The following is a 21,442-nucleotide window of genomic DNA, read 5'->3' as shown; positions in this document are numbered from 1 at the left end:
AAGTACTGCTGAATACTGCAAAAGTTAAAAGAAATCGGTTTCAAAAATAAATACAACTTAATAGGCTTTCCTCAATGTGAATTTGTTCATTCATGCTTATATAAGGGAATGTGTTAACCATGAATCATTCCAACTGAATTGCTTATGAGAAAAAATGCCCTGGCTTTGCTTTCAGTTTCCAGAGTTGCATTACTGAAGGGAAAAGAGCATTGTCCCCACATAAAGAATAATCAGCCACAGATTTCAGACTAAACATGGCTCCAAACTGGCAAAAATATACTTTTGATTCACGTGAGAACATGAGTCCTTGTGAGAGGGACTTATCTGAATATTCTGGGCTGTGACTGAGTTTGCCTCTGCCAGTACAGCTGATGGAAAAGTTAAAAAAAAAAAAAAAAAAGAAATCAATCATCGGAAAGTTTTGTTCACATAATACCAGAATAGCAAAATGAACCAAAGATGTGGAGGTTGGCAAATCTGTGGCTTAAAAAAGTGGATAATGCAGGTTCCACTTAGAGCCTGGTAAGTTCATGTGGTGTAAACACAGCCTAGCTGAGAACTCACACATCTTCTAATCCATAACTCATCTGGTCCCAGTGGCTTACAATCAGATACAGTCAGCCTGTGTCTAACATACCACAAACCACTTTTTGCACTGGATAAAGCCCTGACTGCCCTGTCAAGGTGTGGAGGCAGTCAACACAGGGCTATGTGTCAAGCCCAGAAATGTGGTCTGTGAATTCTAAAGAATTTATGACAGTGCCAGTGCACCAGTAGGTGAAACATGTCCTGTGATCCCTCACAGGAAATTAATGGCCAAGTATGCCAAAATTTTGATGCAAACCTATTGCCACTGCTGCTACTAGACCTAGAAAACTTTACATTTGGCCAGCGTAGATTCTGGTAAGAGTCAAATCAAAACTGTTTACATTAGAGCACCTTGTCTAGAGGATTTCCATTATGCAGACCCCTCTTGACTTTAGTTAGACTTCCCCCAGCCAGACAGAAAGGAAAAGAACACTAAAAAAAACAACAATATTTTGTACATAGCATATTTAAGCATCATTGGATGAAGAAACAAATACCACTTTAAAAGGTCCTTCATAAAGCTGTACCATACTATATTTGTCAGTTAAAAAAAATGTCACACTTCATAATGTGATTGACCGTCATTTTTCCTATATCATTTCTCTTATTTGGCTTCATAGAAGAGTTCATTGTATCACTACCTGGTAAAGGCATCACTATTTGTGTGTACAGGCTCAAAAATAATTAGAAAACTGGAATAATTTTTGAGAGAGTACAGACATGCCACTTTATCTTGATTATGTTGATATTTCACTGAGGTAAATTTGACATGAATTGTTAGAGCTGGTATGATTATCTATTACTTTGTATATGTAGAATTTTTTTCCATTATAGACACACGTTCTGTTCTTCAGTATGTTAAGAATGTCTTCTAACCTACATCTCAGGGATATTATGAAGATAAGTAAAATAACTCTATGTTAATTATGTCTTGAACTCTTAGAAGAAAAGATGGCATGATATGCTTGCTGTAAATTATGATTTTTTCTACAGGGCATTACAAGATTTGGTGTTTGGGTACCTAATTTTAGGTGTTGTGCATCTTATGTTTATCTCATATGTAGGGAAAAAACATTTAAAACTCTGTTCATATTTTGAGTTAAATGAACAAAATTGTATTTACAGATTCCACATTGCACTAAGTATTACTCAAAATAAAAGGAGAGCATTGCTATTGCCTTCAAGGAGACTGCACTTAAATTGAAATTAAAAAAACAATAAATACACACACACACACACACGTATGCTTACTCTGAGCTTGAACTAACTTTTATGGTCCAGTTGCTAGATATTTGAATTGCTCAGATAGTCACATACTGAGTCACCACTGTTTCTTAGGATCACTCTGTTTAGTCATCCTTAGATCTCAAGAATTTATGTTGAAAAACTTATTAGAAGAAATTTTATATCTGAATAGTTTGAGATATAAAATTGTTTTCTAGAGGGGCTTTGTTTTATCTTGTTATTATAACAGCATGTTAAGAGCAGTTAAGTTTTTTGTTCCTATTTTAAAAGAAGAAAACTAGACACTTCCCCAATTAGGTTGTGAGTCACTTGGGGGCACACTGGGAAAAAAAAGAAATTTATCTCACCGTGTTGAGATAAGTCTTACTGTCTTTGGTCTCTCTCTATTTTTATCATGTCTAACGCTACCTGGAAAAGTAGTTGCTCAGTAAATGTTTCTGGTATGAATGATATGATTGAACATGCTTAAATGAATGAACTAACTCTAATTCTCTCTTTTATTTTCAGACTCCCAGGAAGGAAATTACAAGTCAGAAGTCAATAGCAAACCCAGGAAGGAAAGGACAGCTTTTACCAAAGAGCAAATCAGAGAACTTGAAGCAGAATTTGCCCATCATAATTATCTGACCAGACTGAGGCGATATGAGATAGCAGTGAATCTGGATCTCACTGAAAGACAGGTAATGTCGGATATTGAGATTATATGATATTTTTAATTGCTTTGGGTCAACAGTCTTCTCCCACCATTTTTGAAATGTCTAGCTCTGTGGTTCTTAAATATCATTGGGAAGACAGATTTTCTCTTTCATGATGAAGTTTTTGCCCAGCAAAATGACAAAATTAAGAAAGAATAAGATAGCCATGTTTTATAGAAAACTGCATTTATTCAGTTTAAGGAATCATCCTTTGTTCTGTGATTGTACCTTTCTTATATTTTTTTATTTTAAAATATTATTTCTTTTATATAATGACGGCATATGGAGAGGAATTTTATTTGCTTATATTTTAAAATCTCCTTATTTTGCACAGTAGAAAGTTGGCAGTCCCATGTTGGTTTCCTCTATTGCTCAGAATAGGGTTTATGTTGCACATTAACCCCCAAACCTCAGTGACATAAGAAAAAAATTCATTGTTTGTTCACTCTCAGTATACTAACTTTACAAGTCCAGCACTCCAAATAATCACTCAGGGACCCAATCTGACCCTCTGGCATCCTGACATGTGGTGTCCTTGGTAACCACAGGAGGTAAGAACGAGTTGGAGGTTCATGCATTGACCTTTAAATGTTTTCACCTGGAAATGACCCATGTCACTTCCATTTACACTCTAATGTCTGGAAATAGTCAATGGTACTACTTAAATTCAAGGGAGCTGGGAAATTATGGGAGCAAGGCTACATAGATCATTGGTAAACATTTCTACCCCATTACTTCCAATATTTTTGAAATTGTATTGGTCTCAGAAATTCAAAATTCTGGTACCCACTCATTTAGAGAACACTTTGAAATTATTAGTGACCTGTGGACACCAGTTAATAAGACCTAAATAATATTTTTAATTAATTCCTTTTTAGGTCCTTTCTTGTATTTTAATTGAATGGCATATGATTTACTCCAGTAGTGTTCCCAGAGCACTCCTTATATGGATTCTGATTTTCCCTAGGAGAATCTACCCTACTGATGGTTAATAGTTGCTAATCTTTAGGAAAACATTCCTGAAAGGCAAATGCAAACATCTTTATGGACAGTGCCGTTTTGATTGGCACTCTTAGGAGTAGAGTCTCATTTCCTCTTCCACTGTACGCACCTCCTCCAGGGATCCCACTGGAAGCAAAGAAATATCAACATAGTGTGGACAGATGAATACTATCTTAGGAGAGCAAGTTATTTTATCCAACTTCTTCAATCATCTGCTTTCCTTCTGTTAATTTCTGTATTTCAGGTTTTAGTAGGATAATTCTGGGTAGTGAAAATATACAGAGGAACACTTTTATGTGGTTTTATTTATTGGCAGTTTATATTTTATTAAATATTACGACAAGTACCGAAGTTATGGAGCACAACATTTTCATTCCCTTGAACTTCACATACAAAGTTCTCTCCATAAGTATACATTTGGCATGCTGGAAAGCAGGATCCAAAATCTACATTGTCAGACCTCTGTTTTTTCGCTTTTTTTTTTTTTAACTGGAAACAGAAAAAAAGAAGGAGGGTGGAATTATACATTAATGTTTTTGTATAGAGACAGTGAATTCTAGGAAATGAAACTATATTTTAAATGATACATAAAGGAAATAAGAAACTAGAGTTTGCTTGTAATCTACAGAAATATGGGATGCATTACTGTGTTTAGTCTAGAGAAAAGTCAAGATCTGTGCTTTCTTTTCTGGGAATGTCCTATGGTTACCTGTCATTATCTGATCATAGAGCAGAGGTCTCACTTTTGGCTAAGAATAATGTCTTTTTAGGAGAAATTCTTTAAATTTGGTTTGGGAATTTTGAAGGTATTTTGGGTATTTCTTCTTTTTTCTAACTGACTTGCCATTCTTGGAAAAGAATCAGAAGCCGTTATGTGAAAAACTTATGTACATATATATACATACCCCCCACACACACTATATACACGCACATGCACAATTTTAATCTTTGTTTTTTCAAAAGGGTCCCTTTAAAATTTGTATCACTTAGCCTTTGCTGTGTAACAAGCCACTCAAAAGTCTTAATGGCTTTAAATAATAACCAACATTTAATTTGCTCAAAATTTTGAGGATCAAAGATTTTGACTGGGCTCAATTGGCCTACTTCTGGCCTTACCTAGAGCCCTCATGGAACTGTAGTCAGCTGGTGAGTAACTAAGAATTGGTTGGTGTAGGCAGCCTCACCTGGGACATCTTGTCCCTGTTGCATATGTGGTTTCATCTTCTAATAGGCTCCCTGGGATTCACAAATGGTGGTAGAAGCATTCCCAGGAGTAGTTAGAGGAAAAACGCCAACGTACAAGGGCTTTCAAAGCCTCTGCTTGCATCATATTTACTAATGTCCCATTGTCTAAAGTGAATCATATGACCAAGTTCCGTGTCATTGTAAGAGAGGACCGCCTATGGGAGTAGACACATGGAAGGAAGGCAAAATTTTTTGGAGGTCATTAGGGAAACAATCTAACTATAGCCTCATAAAGGGAAAAAATAACAACAACAAACACTAAGAGTTAATTAGGTTTTCAAAGAATTCAAAATTTGGTATTGTGTAGAAGAGTTTTTTTATCCTATAAACCTTTGTTAACGGTTTTGCAAGTTAATAAGAAAATATGATGGATGCATGTGGAATCTAAATTCCCAATCAAAATTATGTCTTTAGTTTTTGTTAGTCAGAAAAAAATTTAATTGTTATGAGAAAAATCTGAACAAAAATCCTAGATTTGCCAATTGGAATTGGGTATTCTTAGGCAAGTAACAATCTCCCCAAGGCCTAAAATGGAAATTAAAACTACCTTCTCTTTCTTCTACTCAGGTTTATATGTCACAATGGATGTGAAAGAAATCTTAGCATAAACTATAAAACAAATCTATCACCCAGAGGGGGGAAAACTTCTTTGCTATGCAAGGCATAGTGAGTTAATCCTTTTGTAACACAAATATTTGTTGAGCTAAATGATAGAAATAAAATCTTGTTAAAATAAGCTGGACAAGTCTGGTAGAACTCATGGAAGAAGCAAAAATTGAACAAGTGTTCACTATTGTGATGAGTGTTGAATATCAAAAGAGAGGAATGACAGGGTCATCTGAGAGAATGTTTCTGGTTATGCCAAATGTTCATGTCTTTTTCCTCTACTTCTGTGCACATTCAATATCTTAAATTAAGAATCTGAAGACTTTTATTCTGGGCTGAATTTTACTATGCTAAATTCATCAGAAAAATATTGTATGCTGTCAATCAATTTTGCTATTCTTAAAGGTCTGAAAGCATATTCCTCCAAGATGCCAGAGTGCTCATCCCAGTGAGATATTTTCAGTTCATTTTCTCATGGTTGGGCTTTTAAAATTATAAACATAGAGTTATAAACTGAACCCTTTGCATTCATCTTCTTTTAATTGAGATACAGCTATTCCATTACTTTGATTTTGCATTAATGTCATACATACTTACCTATGTAATCTATATCTTGACATATGAAATCTTAACTAACTCCCCTTTTATAGGATTTCCACGTGTAAAATATTCTAATTATAGATGTACAATTTTTCAGTTTCATTCTGCTGCAAGATTTTTTCCACACTTTAAAATAACATGAGATTTATTAAAGTAACTTAAATGTATACACCAAAGAATATTATATCTAACTCCATTTTGCTCAGTGTTTTCCTTAACTTTAATAGAATGTTTAATCTCCTAAAAAATTTTTTTATTGATTTTTTAAAAGCCTGTCAAAATTCAAATATAGAAAAAGAACTTGTTTGTTCTAATAATGTAAAGGGAAAAAACAACAAATATTGAATCATTTCCATTAATAGCAGAATTGTTTCACAAGAAATAACTTTCTTCTAAATGAAAACTTACTTTATAACCAGAAACAGTTTTTAGATGTAATTTTATTTAGAAAATTTACATAATTGCCTATAAAATATGTATAATTGATATGTTATTTGTAGATACTGTATATGTATAATATACATATATGTATAATATATGTATATTTGATATGTATATATGTATATGTATATATGTATATAGGTATATTTGATATGTATATATGTATAATTGATATGCTATTTGTAGATACTGCTCCCTTGTTTATATCACCCAATCAATATACTTGCCACAATGCTCTGATGGGCCACATACATGTGATTATAAATATTTGCAATAATGATTAGGTTTCCTTTTAGAGAAAAGTAAGGTACACTAAATCCTTAAATATCACTCGGGACTCAAATTTTCAAACCTGAAGAATAGTTCTGAAATCTCCAAAGAAATAGGACTTTTATGTTTGTGTCTCCCATAATGCAATGCCTATACAGGTAGGGGAAGTCTGTAATCCCCTTTGAACTCCATCGGGCCAAAGAGGAAGAAGAAAGAAGGAGAAAAAGAGGCTTATCCTGCAAAGGGAATTCCATGTTAGCACTTAGGTGTTCAAGAAAATTGTTTTATGTTAAATAAAAATGGATACACTGGAACAAAGTTGAGCTTTAAATATTTTAATTATATAGTGGTTTTTTGTGGAACAGTTACCACTCTAGTAACCTTCCAGTTTCTAATTTACAGCCTCAAGTGTACAACATATTCTCATATACCCTTCTCAGTCAACATCTAATAATCCTCAGTTGGCAGACCCACTTGGAATACTTTGAAGAGCCAGTCAGTCTAAAGACCCTCCTGTCCCAAGATTTTTTTTAAGTTTCACAAGCTTATTCTGCTTTTTCATCCATCCAGATACACTTGGAAAAAGCTCATGCCGAATTTTTAATGTCTCACAATGGGAAGAGGAGGGAAGGCAGCTGCATAAAACTATAGGAGTGACAAAATGGACATATTTATAGAGTTAAAGCTGCCAAATATAGAAAGAATGGGAGATCCTTCCTTTTCACAAAATCATTTCACAGAGCTAATCAAAGGTGCAATGTTGCAGATTTGTAAGCTAAGATTACCAGGATAAACAGCCTGAATTCATGATACCTCTGCCAAGATAAATGGAAAATCCCACCTAGTTGGATCATATTACATTAGTGGGAATGAGAGGGATTATGTTTTGTTTGTTACTCATAAATCATTAAATGGCTCAATGCCAAGTATTTTCCAAATAGACGTCCATTTTTTGGATGACTGTGAAGGAGAATTTTTCCTGTGCCAAATAAACAGTGGTTTTGTGTTTTACTCAGAATTTTGCGCAATCCCTCCCCTTTGCAGGTTTATTTCTATACATTTCTGTGAATACTTTCAGTTACTTAGGTAATAAATTATGTCTCCAAGATCAGACATATTGTCTATTCAAGGTAATCCAAGAATACCTGTGTAGCCAGTGATTTTAGATATTTCCTCATTTCTTTAGAGTAGTATTTAACAGTCACATAGAGTAACGGTTAGATATTTCTTTTGCTTAAATCATGGTGTGCCTGCTAATTTGAGAGATTAAATATAATTTGACTCGGATGGGAAAAATGGGGTAGAATAGGGTGGACAATTTGATGGTGGAATATACAATGGAATCTTAGTTCAAAATAAAAAGAGATATTTCCTGAGTGATGCTGTTTGTTTGTTTTTTTAAAGAAATGCGTATCGACAATGTGTGGTGAGCTCTAAAAGCCACATTCAGAACTGCCTTAGGTTCCACAAAACAAAGGCTATGATGTAAAATTTAAGAATATCAACAATAAAGCAAAATCTATAAAGAGAAGATTAACAATTCCAGCCTCTCCTAACTTAATTTTCAGAGATATTAGCTGTATAAAGTAGAAGGCTGAGAAATAAACAATTGAACCCTAACCATTTACCAATGTAAATATCCAATTTTGAAATAATATAGAAAAAAATCAGAAAAATAAGACTCCACCCTTATTGAACCAGCCTTGAGAGTATGTAAAGAATCTATTTTTTAAAACGTTCTTAGGTAGATGAATAGAGAGATAGACGTAGAGATATACAGATACATCGCTATCTACCTATTTGTATATACACACACATATAAAATGAGCCTTAATTTTAGGTATTTCCTCAATAAGGAAACATAATTAACTTATATTTAATCAATAAATCGACAGTAACATTCTGAAACATATGCGTTGCAACACAGATCATCATTTAAAGTGTAATGTTAAAGAAAAAAATCTTCTGTAATGAAAGATTACTCGTTTTCCACAGTATCCTTGCGATCATATACGTTTTCTTCATAAAACTAAGAAGCTTCTGGAAATTTTGAGAAGCTGGTTCAAGTTTTATGTTAACATCTTCAACTTTAAAGAGATGTTCTGTTATCTAAAAATGTATATAGAGCATTGCATATGTTCTATGACATCTATAAAATAGTAAATACAGATCTAATAATGGACAATTTCTAGAGAATTTGGCTATAAAAGACATTCTACCAATTAACTCCCTATTTCCATGACTCCTCATGAAAACCTGAGATGTATTTAACTTAGGATGGATTTTAACTTCATTTCTCTTTATCACTTCTAATTCTTATGCTGAACAGTTTTTTTTCAATTTTTTGAAATTTTCCCAGTTATTGAAATTACTGAATACTTTTGTGGTCAGTGTATATTCATATGATAGTAATAATTGCCATTATAAATTCTTAGAATAATTTTGGAGACAGTCCCAAAATCTAATAAAAGTGTAGTGAAGGTTCACATGTATTCTGATCTTGAAATTAGTTGTCAAGAAATAATCAGAATATTTAATTAGATTGAATCATAAGAATTGCCAATATTCTACTGCTCTTATAAGAATGGTGAGTTTCTGTGTTTCAATCAAATATTTACATTTGATAGATTTCACTTAACTAGACAGTGGCTAGGATAAAGTTCATTTCTTAAAATTGTATATACTGATTGTGATATATTGCTAACTATTGTTAAACATTATCCCAGAGATTAGGCAAGATGTTGCGAGCAAAGGTCATCATTCTAGTTGATCTTAGTAGTTTAAACAAGGTAAGTAGCAGCTGTGGGTCAGAATACACAATTTCCATGTATTCAAGAATTGCTATTCAGGAATTTGTTAACACAGTAATGGAGAAAAATGCCTAATTTAGTTTTGATATTTCCACTTAGATTTGCTGAAGTCATTTACTCATGATATACTGAGCTAAACAGTATTTCACTTAGAATAACTAAAAGATGTATGTTTTTTTTTAATCTTGTGTAGAAATAGTGTAGTGAATTTTCACTGTAAATTCATATTAATAAAGTAGGTCATTTGAATTGAATTTCATCAGGTATGACAAAAGAGGTATAATTGTTAGCATTTACTACTACTGTGACATTTCTAAAGGGTCAAATTTAAAAGTGGTCAGTCCTCTAAGAATTTTGCTCATCATGTGAATGATGACTCTGGCTGCATTTTTGTTAAGGAGAATATAATACATGTGATTGGCTTGTAATAGTACCCATTGCTTTACCATTTATTATGGAGAATTTCATTTGTTGCCTAGAAAATAGTTTATTTCTTGTTCAACATGTTATTTGCCCACGGCTGCCAATGGCTGATGCGTATTCAGTTTGTTCAAAGTCGTGTGAAACAGTAAATGTTTTATGACTACATATTTTTTTAGTGAGCCTGGTTCTCAAGCATTCTAAGTACAAAAAGAAAAAAAAGAGACTTTGAAACTGAAAATTTTAGAGGCCGGAAAATGATTTCCTGGTCTTAAACATTGTGTTAAAATAGAGGAGAAAGGTGAGTGGCAGTCCTCTACGCAGGGATTCAGGCTTTAGTCATGGAATATGTCCTAACCCCCTTCACCCCCCAACACACACACACACACACACACACACACACACCCCCCACGTCCCAACCCCTTGTTGCACTGCTATAGAAACAGCAGTCAACCGGTAGCTCCCATGTGCTTCTTGGAAATAGCCGAGGAATTCCTTCTCTTAATCAGATATAAATCTATTCAGACAGGAAGAGTAAAGAAGCTTACTTTTCCCCCATTTTTCATCCTTACCTTATAGAGCATTCTTGGTTCTAATTCTTCAGTTTAACCACTGACTTTGCCACTGAATTACTTAGATAAGTCTTACTGGGATCCATTTACTGATACAGTAGGTTTACTAGATCAGCCGCCATGATCAAATTTAATCACACCTGTGATAAAATTATATTCATACAATTACTCCTTTGCATGTTTTCACATGTTAAAGATGTGAATAAATATTTGTTAGTGTTTACAGTATTTCAAGTGGTCATATACAAATAGAAACAGTTGAAATTTTAAATCTACAAACTCCAGATGTTTAGAGACATCTAGATATGTCACTGAAATATTTCGTTTTCATCCAGATGTTACGTGTTATGACTGTTTCTTCAAAAGACAGACATTTATGGTAGTCTATAAATATGGGTTATAGCATTATATAGATTCTACTTTCTATCAACCAGTTTGCCTCTGGCCATTTTAGAAAATTGTATGACAATACAGCTACATATTTCTTTTGTGTTCTCCTGATATATTGTGAACCCTCAAGGACAGGTGTTATGAACTTATACATAGAAGGCCATATGTGAATGACTAAATAAATTAAAGAGATAAAACGAATGTTTAGCAAATAGTAACAATGATTCTCAGTTACAGTATTTTTATTAAAGAGAAATATTAGATTTCTAGATTCTGAAATATCATTTAAACAAATTAGCTACAGTAAGATTCCCTTAGCTGCTTTCTTCAGTAACGAGAGTCAAGATGTGAAAAAACGTTTTCCTATTTATTTAAATAGTAGTTTGATTATCCAGGCAATGTGAATACTAAATACTTGTAAACTAGGGGATTAAAAAGTGAGGCTTCATAATAATCAGATGTTCTGAAAAGTAAGGTTTATAACTGAGCACTTTAAATATTTACTACTAATCCTGCAGGCTATTATTTCCTTTGTTTTTTTTTATTTTGAAGATTTTTTTGAAAAATATTACCTTCATGCAGAAATATTAAGAGGCTGTAAGTTCGGTTCTTATTGCTTTGGTTTCATGAACAATGGTATTTTTTCCTTACTCAGATTCTTGTGGGAGAAAGAACTTATTTTTATCTGAGTTATTAATCATACTGTGTAACAAAACATACTTCATATGGAATCTTGCCCTAGATCCAATCTTAAAAAAAGGAAATACTAAAAACAAACAAACAAACAAACTCGTTAACCAGCATTTCCAGAGAAATTGCCAATAGGAGATAAATTGAGTTTAAGCACAAATAAAATAACAAAAGTTCACAAAATTTATATATCATACTCCAAGATGGACAGATTTGTTTTAGTTGTATGCAAAATATTTGATGATCCAATTTCCTAGCACCTAAGGTACTACCCTAGGTTAGTAGAACAAAAAATTCAGAGACACACAGGATGCCAGTAACAACAAGAGCATGAGATTCCCAGAGGAAAGAAATCATTTGCTATAATAATTGTGTGGCAGCAAAACAGTGTGGGACATTGAATGTAGGGGTAGAGTTCATGCCATCTCATGGACCATTGGGGGAACCTCTTATTAGGGGATTAGCAATGACACCAACTACAACAACAAGCAGTTTAAGGATATTCTGTAAAAGATGAAGCTAATCTTTACTCACCTCAGTACGCCAAAGGCCTCATATACAGTCAGTAAACTGCCCTTGAGGGCAGGAACTATTTCTTATTTATTTGTACACATTCCTCAATCTAACCCCTCTTACCTGTTACTAAACATTCACTAATATTGAGTGTATGAATGAATGACTAGAGATTCCAAGTCACCAAGGAAACACAAGATTAGTTTTACTCTACTTAGTTTATAAGTGCAGATTATTATATGAAACACACTTGCAAATTTTAATCAAAATAATTTGCATATTTTAAAAATTGTCAAGCATTTGAATGATTATTCTTTAGCTATCTTACAAAAGTATTTTTTCAATCCAGCCAATGAAGCTGGATTATTAAGTGATAATAAATTAAACTATAAAGTTTCTTTATTTATAAAACCATGGAGTTATTATTCTAATGGCAAGATTGACATAATCCGGAATACTTTTATAGATTTGTTTTTAATACTGTGATGGTTGTAGAAAAACATATGCTTTTCCCCAAAATCTTCCTCTCCTTATTTCAATTCATCCCAATATTTTATAGTATATTTGAAAATACAACTGGACACACTGACTTTTGAAGTTCTGTACTCTTCCTTCCCATTTTTATATGGTGTACTCATCATGGATCTGTTTCTGTGTTTTGTTCCATTACTAAATTCATGGAGTTCCTGTATCAAATATGTAGCTTGAACTAAGAAAATACCTCAAGGCATTTCAAGAAATACCTCAAGAAAATACCTAAAGGTATTAGAATTATTAGATTTATTATATAATCATCAAATGCTTTCACATATACATGCATATATCTATATATCCATGTATATATATTGATACATAGCTACTATTGAAAACTCTGAAGTCTTTCATTTGTCTGTTTAAGAAAATGAAATGGCAAAATTTCACATGGTAGACATAGGAAACAACACAAAATAACCTATACTGTTTCTAAAATCAATACCATATTCTTACATTTTTCTCATTTAGAATTGCACATAACAGGTTTTATACTGGTATTATAGAATTAATGCACCCCTCCTCCCAGAAAAGGAAATAAGTATAGATTTAAAGAAATCTATTCCTCCCATTTTCTGCCAAGATTATTTTGGCTGGATATTTCACTCTTTGGTGACAATGATGATGATGTGTTTCTTCCATCTGGAATTGTCCATGGAGAAAATGTCCCTATGGAGAATCTTGAAAGGCTCATTATTCCAATATTACAAATATGAAAATTGAGGCAGAGAGAAGTATAATTTTCTCAAATTCACACAGAAACTCAGAAGTGAAGCCAGGAGTAGAGCCCAACTCATGTGGAAAAGATCTAATGAAACATGCAATGTCAAACTTGCAAAGGTAATTAAATTGAGTAGTATAATTACCTAAATTACAGTACAGGAAAATACTGTCATATTTACAAACCTAATTATATTGGGTAGGAGAATTACCTGAATGATAGTAATCATATGGATGGAGTTCACATACTTTATATCCTTTACTTTTCTAACCTGAAGGCTTAAAAAGCAGGAGTTTGAAATATAACAGGAACAAAACCAAAAAAAAAAAAAAAAATCAATTTGGAGCCAAACAAACCACCAGGTTTAAATTCTGGCAACACATTTTCCCGTCTGTGTACTCTTAGGCAAGTCACTTAACCTTTGAGTCTCAACTGCCTCATCTATAAAACAGGAATCATATAGAAAAAATTTTGAGTATTTGAAAAATGCATATATAGCACCTATCAGTATAGGGGCTTAGCCCTAAGTAGATATGTGATTAAAAATCACAGCTTGTCATTTGGCTGTTAAGTAATAATAATACAAGAACTCCAATCAGCTTGTTTTTAATCAGTCTATTTTACTACATATTCTGCGTTTCTAAGCAATCTTTTCCTACATTTTCTTATTTTTGCTTGTTAAGTGGATTAATATATGTATGGATAATGTAAGATACAAGATTTTAATTATGGCCTGATAGAACAGTGAAAATCCAGAGTTGAGAAATGACTTGGTTTAAATGTTTTTTGGTGCCGCAGCTGAGAAAACTGTACAAATTTTGATGGAGTATTGTGATTTGAAGACCACTAAAATAAGTACATCTTTAGAAATGTAATATGTTTCTCTTTACTTTCTCTTTAGCACTCTGCATTTACAGAAATTGAGATTGTTTCTAAAATGAAAATGGAGAATATTCAAAATATTCCTGGAGTAGAATAAAACAGAACTATCTCTGCCAGATATAAAGACTTACTATGAAATTATAATAATTAAGACTGTGGTTTTATCAAAAGGATATAACAAATGAGTGCATCAATAAAGCTATGTGTAAATGGAAACTTGATGTATGACAAAGTTGAAAACAATAATCTCTGGAAAAAGGGTGGACTATTCATTAAATGGTCTTGGAATAACTTATTGTACAAGTGGAATAAAGTAAATTTAGAAATTTTCTTTGCAGTATATACTAAAATCAGTATGTCATGGATTGAGCACTCCAATTTGAAATGCAAACCTTAAAACTTTTAGAAGACAAAGAAGAATATCTTAATGGTCTCAGAAGAAAGAAGATTTTTAGAGACGACATGAAAAAGATAGCCATAAGAGAAACAATTGATAAATTTGAATATAATAAATTTTAGAGTTTCTGATCATCAAAAGATAGTCTAAGGAAAGGAAATGGACACACTATAAATTGAGAGACTATAGTAACAGCCATATAACCACAAAGCATTAAATGAGCATTCAGAACATATTTTAAGAGTCCATAAGGAATGAAATTAAATCCAAAAACAACTCAGTGTAACCCAAAGATGTGGAGGCATTTCACAAAAGAAGAGATACAAATGGGCCATAAACACTTAAAGATGCTGTACTTCATAGTAATCAGGAAATGCAGACTAAGAAGATGGTGCGATAACATTTATAGTCATTATGTTGGAAAAAAACTGACTGATAACTCCAAATATTGACAAAGATGTGGACTGGTAAGAACTCTTACACCCCGGACTGTGGGGGGGTTAAATTGATGAAGCTTTAGAAAATAATTTTTCTGTATTATCCTGTTAAATTCAACATTCATACACCCTGTGTACGATGGCAACTCCTGAGTGTATACTCAGAGAAGTTCTATCACATGTTTATCACAACACAAATGCAAGAATATTTATAACAGCATCATTTATAATGGAAAAAAACAAGTTGTTCAAGTGTCCATGAACAGGAGAATGGGTACACCGTGATATATTCACACAATGAAATCGTATACAGTCATGAAAAATGAATGAATGCAGTCCCTTGAATCAACATGGATAAGGCAAGAAGGCTATAGTTAAAAACATTCCATTTCGATAAATCTAAAAGACAGGCGAAATTAAACAGTACTCTTTAGGGTCACATGTAGTGAAAAAAGCTGTTGTCTCTGTTTATTTCTTTGTTTCAAATAAGGGCTTGGGGATGATAAACACAAAATTCAGGCTTGTGGTAACTTTGAGTGGGGTAGACAGAGAAATGCAATGTAAAAGGAATAGTTAGCCTAATAAGAATATACAGTGATGAGAAGTGCAGCAGGAAAGGAAGTCAGTTCCTCCTAAACAAGAAAGTGAAATGATGCCATTAATTATTATGGTTGTGGTCATGGATGGTCATTTAATGCATGTCTCTACAAAGCTGATGAGACTAACATAATATACAATCTCAGTATTAGCAATTAACAAGTATCAGTGAAAATTTTGGATCTCGATCGTGTTTTGAGGAAATCATTGGAATCACATATATGTAAAGTAAAATAAAAGTACTAAGGGCAGAAAAAAAGCAGAGTTCAAAAGAAGATGGATTCACTCTGAGGTGGAATGGTCAAGTAAAGCTTTGGGAATGCAGCCGTGGACTGCAGCGGCACAGAATGACCTTCCAGATGTAGCTTCATCAGTAGCTCCCTGAGCATTTCTTTTTTTTTGCGGTACGCGGGCCTCTCACTGTTGTGGCTTCTTCCGTTGCGGAACACAGGTTCCGGACGCGCAGGCTCAGCGGCCATGGCTCACGGGCCCAGCCGCTCCGCGGCATGTGGGATCTTCCCGGACCGGGGCACGAACCCGTGTTCCCTGCATCGGCAGGCGGACTCTCAACTACTGAGCCACCAGGGAAGCCCTCCCTGAGCATTTTTAAAATGGGTTCAGGAATTGACAGCCCGGGGGGGTGGGGAGGAGGGCTGTATTTTGACCCAGACAATTATTAAATGTTAGTTCTAATTCACAGAAACTCTTTATAAAGCTAAATACCTTTGAACCACCTAAAATGATAGAGTACTTTCCCATCTATTTTTTATACTGTAAGTCATAAAACGTGAAATATAGTCCTTGGTACCTTCTGAAACTTTTAAAATTATTCTCATGAACATGGGACATGATTAAATTCAATGTTGATTTATTTTCATATTCACTCTTTCATAGTGTGTTTGTATAAGGCTTTGAAAAGCTACTTTTTTCACTGATGACCAAAAAGGAAGAATAAAATGGTCCATTTAACTTTCTTTCGTGCTTTCTTTTGTTTGCTCCCTTTCTTCGTTAAAGGTGAAAGTCTGGTTCCAGAACAGGCGAATGAAGTGGAAGAGAGTAAAAGGAGGACAGCAAGGAGCTGCTGCTCGAGAAAAGGAACTGGTGAATGTGAAAAAAGGAACACTTCTCCCTTCAGAGCTTTCGGGAATCGGTGCAGCCACTCTCCAACAAACAGGGGACTCTCTAGCGAATGAAGACAGCCACGACAGTGACCACAGCTCAGAGCATGCACACTTATGATATACACGGAGGGGATCAGCTCCATTCTCAGGAAAGAAATGTTGTGATGGCAAGCCTTCTTCGAACATCGTTTACACAGAGAGATGACTAGGACCGTGATTTTTAATATTATTAAATTCAGGCATCTCGAGTCTGTTTCTCATGATATATAGAGGGTTTACACTAAGTGCCACTTATTAAAGTTTCTACTACAGTGAAGATGGAGGTGAACTTGCTTTGAATATTGCAGATGTGTTGGTCGTGTGTATGACAGTGAGCAGCTTTGTGTTTGCTTTTGCTTGCACTGAAAATTAAATTGCTATCAAGAGCAAACTATGAGACGTGCATTGAAGGTGCCTCCAGAGTGAAGATGCAGAAGGTGAATTTGCTCTGAACATTCCAGATGTCCGAGGTTATGTGTGTGACAGTGGGCAGGTATTTGCTCTTGCTTGCACTGACAATTACACTACTATCAAGAATAAACCATGAGACATTTTATCCTGAACAGCCACAGTGCCTGAAATCACTCTTAAGTGGATTAAAAAATGTATTTTAACTCTGTATATATTACCCTTAAGTCATTTTACTGTCTTCACTAAGTTTAGCAATGCATTCGTATTAGCTGATGAAAATAGGCACTCACAATGACAGCCAGAGCCAGCTTCTTGTCTTTTTATACATTTTGTCATCCCAGAAACAATCAGCACATGCTTACTTGTGTTTGAGTAGAGAAAAATACATTAGAGTCTGATAGGACATATTCTTGTACCACAGACAAAACAAATCTTATGTTGCATTTTCTATCAACTGCTGCTAATACATTATTATAAAACTTACCTAGCTCCTCAGTTCTTCCTATCTTATAGCTTGGAAAAAAAATTTAGGATCATAGGCAAATCAGTTACTTGCAGAAAGAGCTTTGTATGACAGACATTGTCTGATTTTATTTCTATAAAATGTTAGCTGTTGTGAATATGATTTAATTAACAAGAAAAAGGGTTCCCCCCTGATTGGCCTTGGTAGACAAGTTGCAAAACAAAATTGATTCCTCAAGTTGGTAGAAGGTAAAATTCTGAATGTTTTCAAATTAAATTCAGTAAAAACACATTATTTTTTCATATATGATGTATTCACGCAGAACAACAATCTTTGTATTTTGTAAAAAAAAAAAGTGTTTAATAAATGATCCTTTGTAAATAATTTTGGTCTCCCTACAGTGATTTCCTAAATGTTTACAGGTTTTCATGATAAAGCTGAAGTGCCAATTCGTCTGCACTTGTGTAAACCCAGATGATCATAATTAGTGAATCGTCCACATTTTTTAAATTTCTGAACTTTTTTATTACTGAAAAAAATCCTTGTGTAATAAAAAAGCATCTGAGAATAGGCATGTGGTAAGCCATTTCCCTGATTTGAAGAATATGCCAAATAGATTTCTTTGTATGTTTTATGAAATCAAAGACAAAAGTAGGAGAAAAAGTAATATTATTCACCACAATGTGAGAAACAACACAGTCATACATTTTTAAGCTTATGTATAAATAGAGATGAATTATCCAATGATTGTTTCTAAGTAAAAATATCCAGAGTTGTTGATGTGAAAATAAGCTAATCAGAATTCTTAGTCCTAGTGGACATTACCAATATAAGAAGTCAAGCATTATGTTAACTTAATGTACTTTGTATCATGCATGATCGCACATACATTGGATATCTACATCCTACTTAATAACTTTATAACACTGTTTTTCTTGTGTCCCATATTTTAACCAAAAATATTCTGAAATATCCAGCAGTTCCCCCATCCCCTAATTAATTAGAAATAAAAATAAAGAACACTAATCCGTAAAAATTTCCAAAAACCTCATTATTGGATTTCATTTGCTTTAGAATGGTGAGACTGACAAAAAAATAGATTTGGTTAATTTTAATTTGCTTAGTCTAGCATGATAAATACAGAGTATTCAAGAAATAGAATAATTAGATTGTTCATATCACATTTTTCCCTTTGTGTAATAAATTTTATCACGGCAGTTAGCAATATTTCTAAATTAACTTTTGGAGGGAGACAATTCAGATTAACATCTTCCAGGCATAAAACAGATACTCTTCTATCAATTACTTGAATGAATACAAAGTATATTTGTACTGATGACATCTACTTGGGTGGACTGACTTTTCTTACTTTGGATTTAAATTCAAAACATCTTGACAGAAGTGGGAAGATAAAAAAATCCAATTGAGTTCTATAGGGACAAAGTGGAGAATATTTCATTTCAGCAGGAAAATAATCTCCAGTAATAAGAGGAAAGGACAGCTGAAAAGCAGCTAAAATGAGAGCTAAGGGCTGTGGCCAAATAGAAAGATACGAGAATTACCACTTAGCGTGATAAATGAAGTGGGAAAAAGTGATTCTGAATAGATATGACATTTAGGAAATGTGAAGCATTTGTATTCTGGACCATTCCTTTATTAGAGAATCATAAGCTATTCTAAAATGATGAAGTGAAACTTGACTCTGGAGAACGTTAAGAATCACTAGGCAGAAGAGGCCACTGGCTGACCAAAAGGGGGCATCATTTTATTCACAGTGGATTAAAGTGATCCACCATATAAGATGCTGGAACACATTAGCAAAATGATGACACACTGACAGGTAAACAAGCAGGCTAGGTTAATTTTAATTGGAAGAACTTACTGTCTTTTTGGAGTATTTTTGTATTCTCTTATCTTAAAAGTGGTGCTTAAGTTTGCTAGACGGTGACTCAGCATCCTTCTAGAATTAAAATCCCATAAGGAAACGTCAGATATTCTCACGTACTATCGGGTTTAATTTACTCCAGAAATGACAAAATCTAAAAGAACTTTATTTGTTTTGATTCTACACTGGGATCCTGGCTTGCCATGGTATCTTTTCACATAATGCCCTTTTCATATAATTCTGTGTCAGAGCTTGAAGCTCCATGGAACTTTATAATAGCATGAAAGCACCTTTCTCTGAAAATAGTATGGAATCATGGTTAGAGTGATTTTTCCCACAGGATTTAGAGGGATGAACACTACAAAGTTTTTCCAAAAGCTGATCCACATACTTTTACCTCATTAGTAATATGATCCCAATTATCTCTTACTTCCCATATTTACCTAGGGTTGTCAACCTATATTTTCCCCTTCATAGACCTGAGAACTGAGTTTGCCATTTTGTTGTTTTTTTAAGCAAACTAAATGCACTTAAAATTATCCCACCCACAGTTTTAGTACACTCCTGGATGACATTACATAAAATAAACGTGAGAATGACTTGTGACATTCAATAAGGGCTTTCCTTAGGATAATAGAATGAGATTAGAGGGTGGATAGAAAAGTGAAGTAAATTATAAAAATATATATTTTATGTTTCTAATGCTACTGGTTTTCAAGAACATTTTTTAAATTACTGGCATATTTATAATGGCAAACGCTAATTTTCTTCTGAGAGAAGTTTAGAGAAAACTATAGAGCTAAAATAAAATCAGCAACAAGATGGTAGCTATCCTAAGTTAGTGACTAGAAAGCTTTACTGTAAAACGTGTTCACCTTAATTTCTAAATATATTTAGGCGGGTGAATTTTAAGAATAAGTCACTTATACCATGGTCTATTTTCTAATAAAACGGTATTAACATAATTCAGTTAATATTCGAGGTGAGTGGTATTTAGATTACAATGCAATGTTTAAACTATCAAATACAAATACATAATTGGTATAGTTATTTGAACCATTGGGGAATAATTGTATTTTCTTGTTAGCTCCTTTTGTTGCATTCCTTCAGTAAAAAGCAATCTGTAAGTAAAAACAAATTCAGAGCTATTACGAATTCAGCATTTAGTTTGATATTCTAAACATTTCAAATCTTATGAGCATTAGAAATCTGCAAGATCGATCTGCAAATACTGTTATAAAAGTGGGCTTTTTTATTATGTTTTCATTTTCCCTAAATATGCCTGAAGCTAACCGGAATATTGAAGAACAGTCCTTTTCATGGGTACCTCAACATTTCTGCTTTTAGCTCTTATAAAATAGCACTAGAGGTAGTGGACAAAGGAACAAAAACGGCCCCAGAAAAAGATGGCTACACCAAACTCTGAAAAACCTATAAAATATGTACTTCAGGACATAAATATGGTTTTTCTTTATCTAATTCCCTATTTTATCTAAATTCCCTATTTTAAATACTCTCATCTTGACATTTAAAATGGTTAAATATATTGAGAGTACATTTAACAGAGTAAACATTTTTTGTTTTTTACTTTTATATCTTTTTTTCTCCATAATAGCTACTAACTTTTATTCAAACCCAGCTTCAAACCGTGGTCAAGAAAAAAATCAAGAAAAATGTTTACTGGGTTACAGTATATTCAGCCAGCTCAGTGAACCCCCTTTAAGATATTGGTCACTTTTGTGTCAAGATGATTCTCAGAAACACTTTCCAATGGAGAATGAATTTGTAAATATAAATTATTGTCACATCCACTTCATGTAAGGGATGATATAGTGATTTAGTATATAGTAATATCAAGTTTAGGCTATAAT

At 33.5% G+C, this 21,442-nt stretch overlaps 1 protein-coding gene across 1 annotated transcript in view; it reads left to right on the top strand.

Annotated features, from left to right (window-relative positions):
- MEOX2 (mesenchyme homeobox 2) overlaps window positions 1-18,070 on the top strand; it is a 65,228-nt gene extending 47,158 nt beyond the window's left edge. The window contains exons 2-3 of the mRNA XM_027102577.1: window positions 2,341-2,513; window positions 16,667-18,070. Coding sequence (XP_026958378.1) covers window positions 2,341-2,513; window positions 16,667-16,891 — 398 coding nt within the window. The 3' untranslated portion in view covers window positions 16,892-18,070. The remainder of the gene's footprint in view (window positions 1-2,340; window positions 2,514-16,666) is intronic.
- Window positions 18,071-21,442: the final 3,372 nt, after the last annotated feature.

This window comes from Aethalodelphis obliquidens, unplaced genomic scaffold, assembly GCF_003676395.1.
Source record: "Aethalodelphis obliquidens isolate GAN/ISIS:26980383/991018 unplaced genomic scaffold, ASM367639v1 scaffold5, whole genome shotgun sequence".
Classification (NCBI taxonomy): domain Eukaryota; kingdom Metazoa; phylum Chordata; class Mammalia; order Artiodactyla; family Delphinidae; genus Aethalodelphis; species Aethalodelphis obliquidens.
This window is presented reverse-complemented; position numbering and strand designations above follow the sequence as displayed.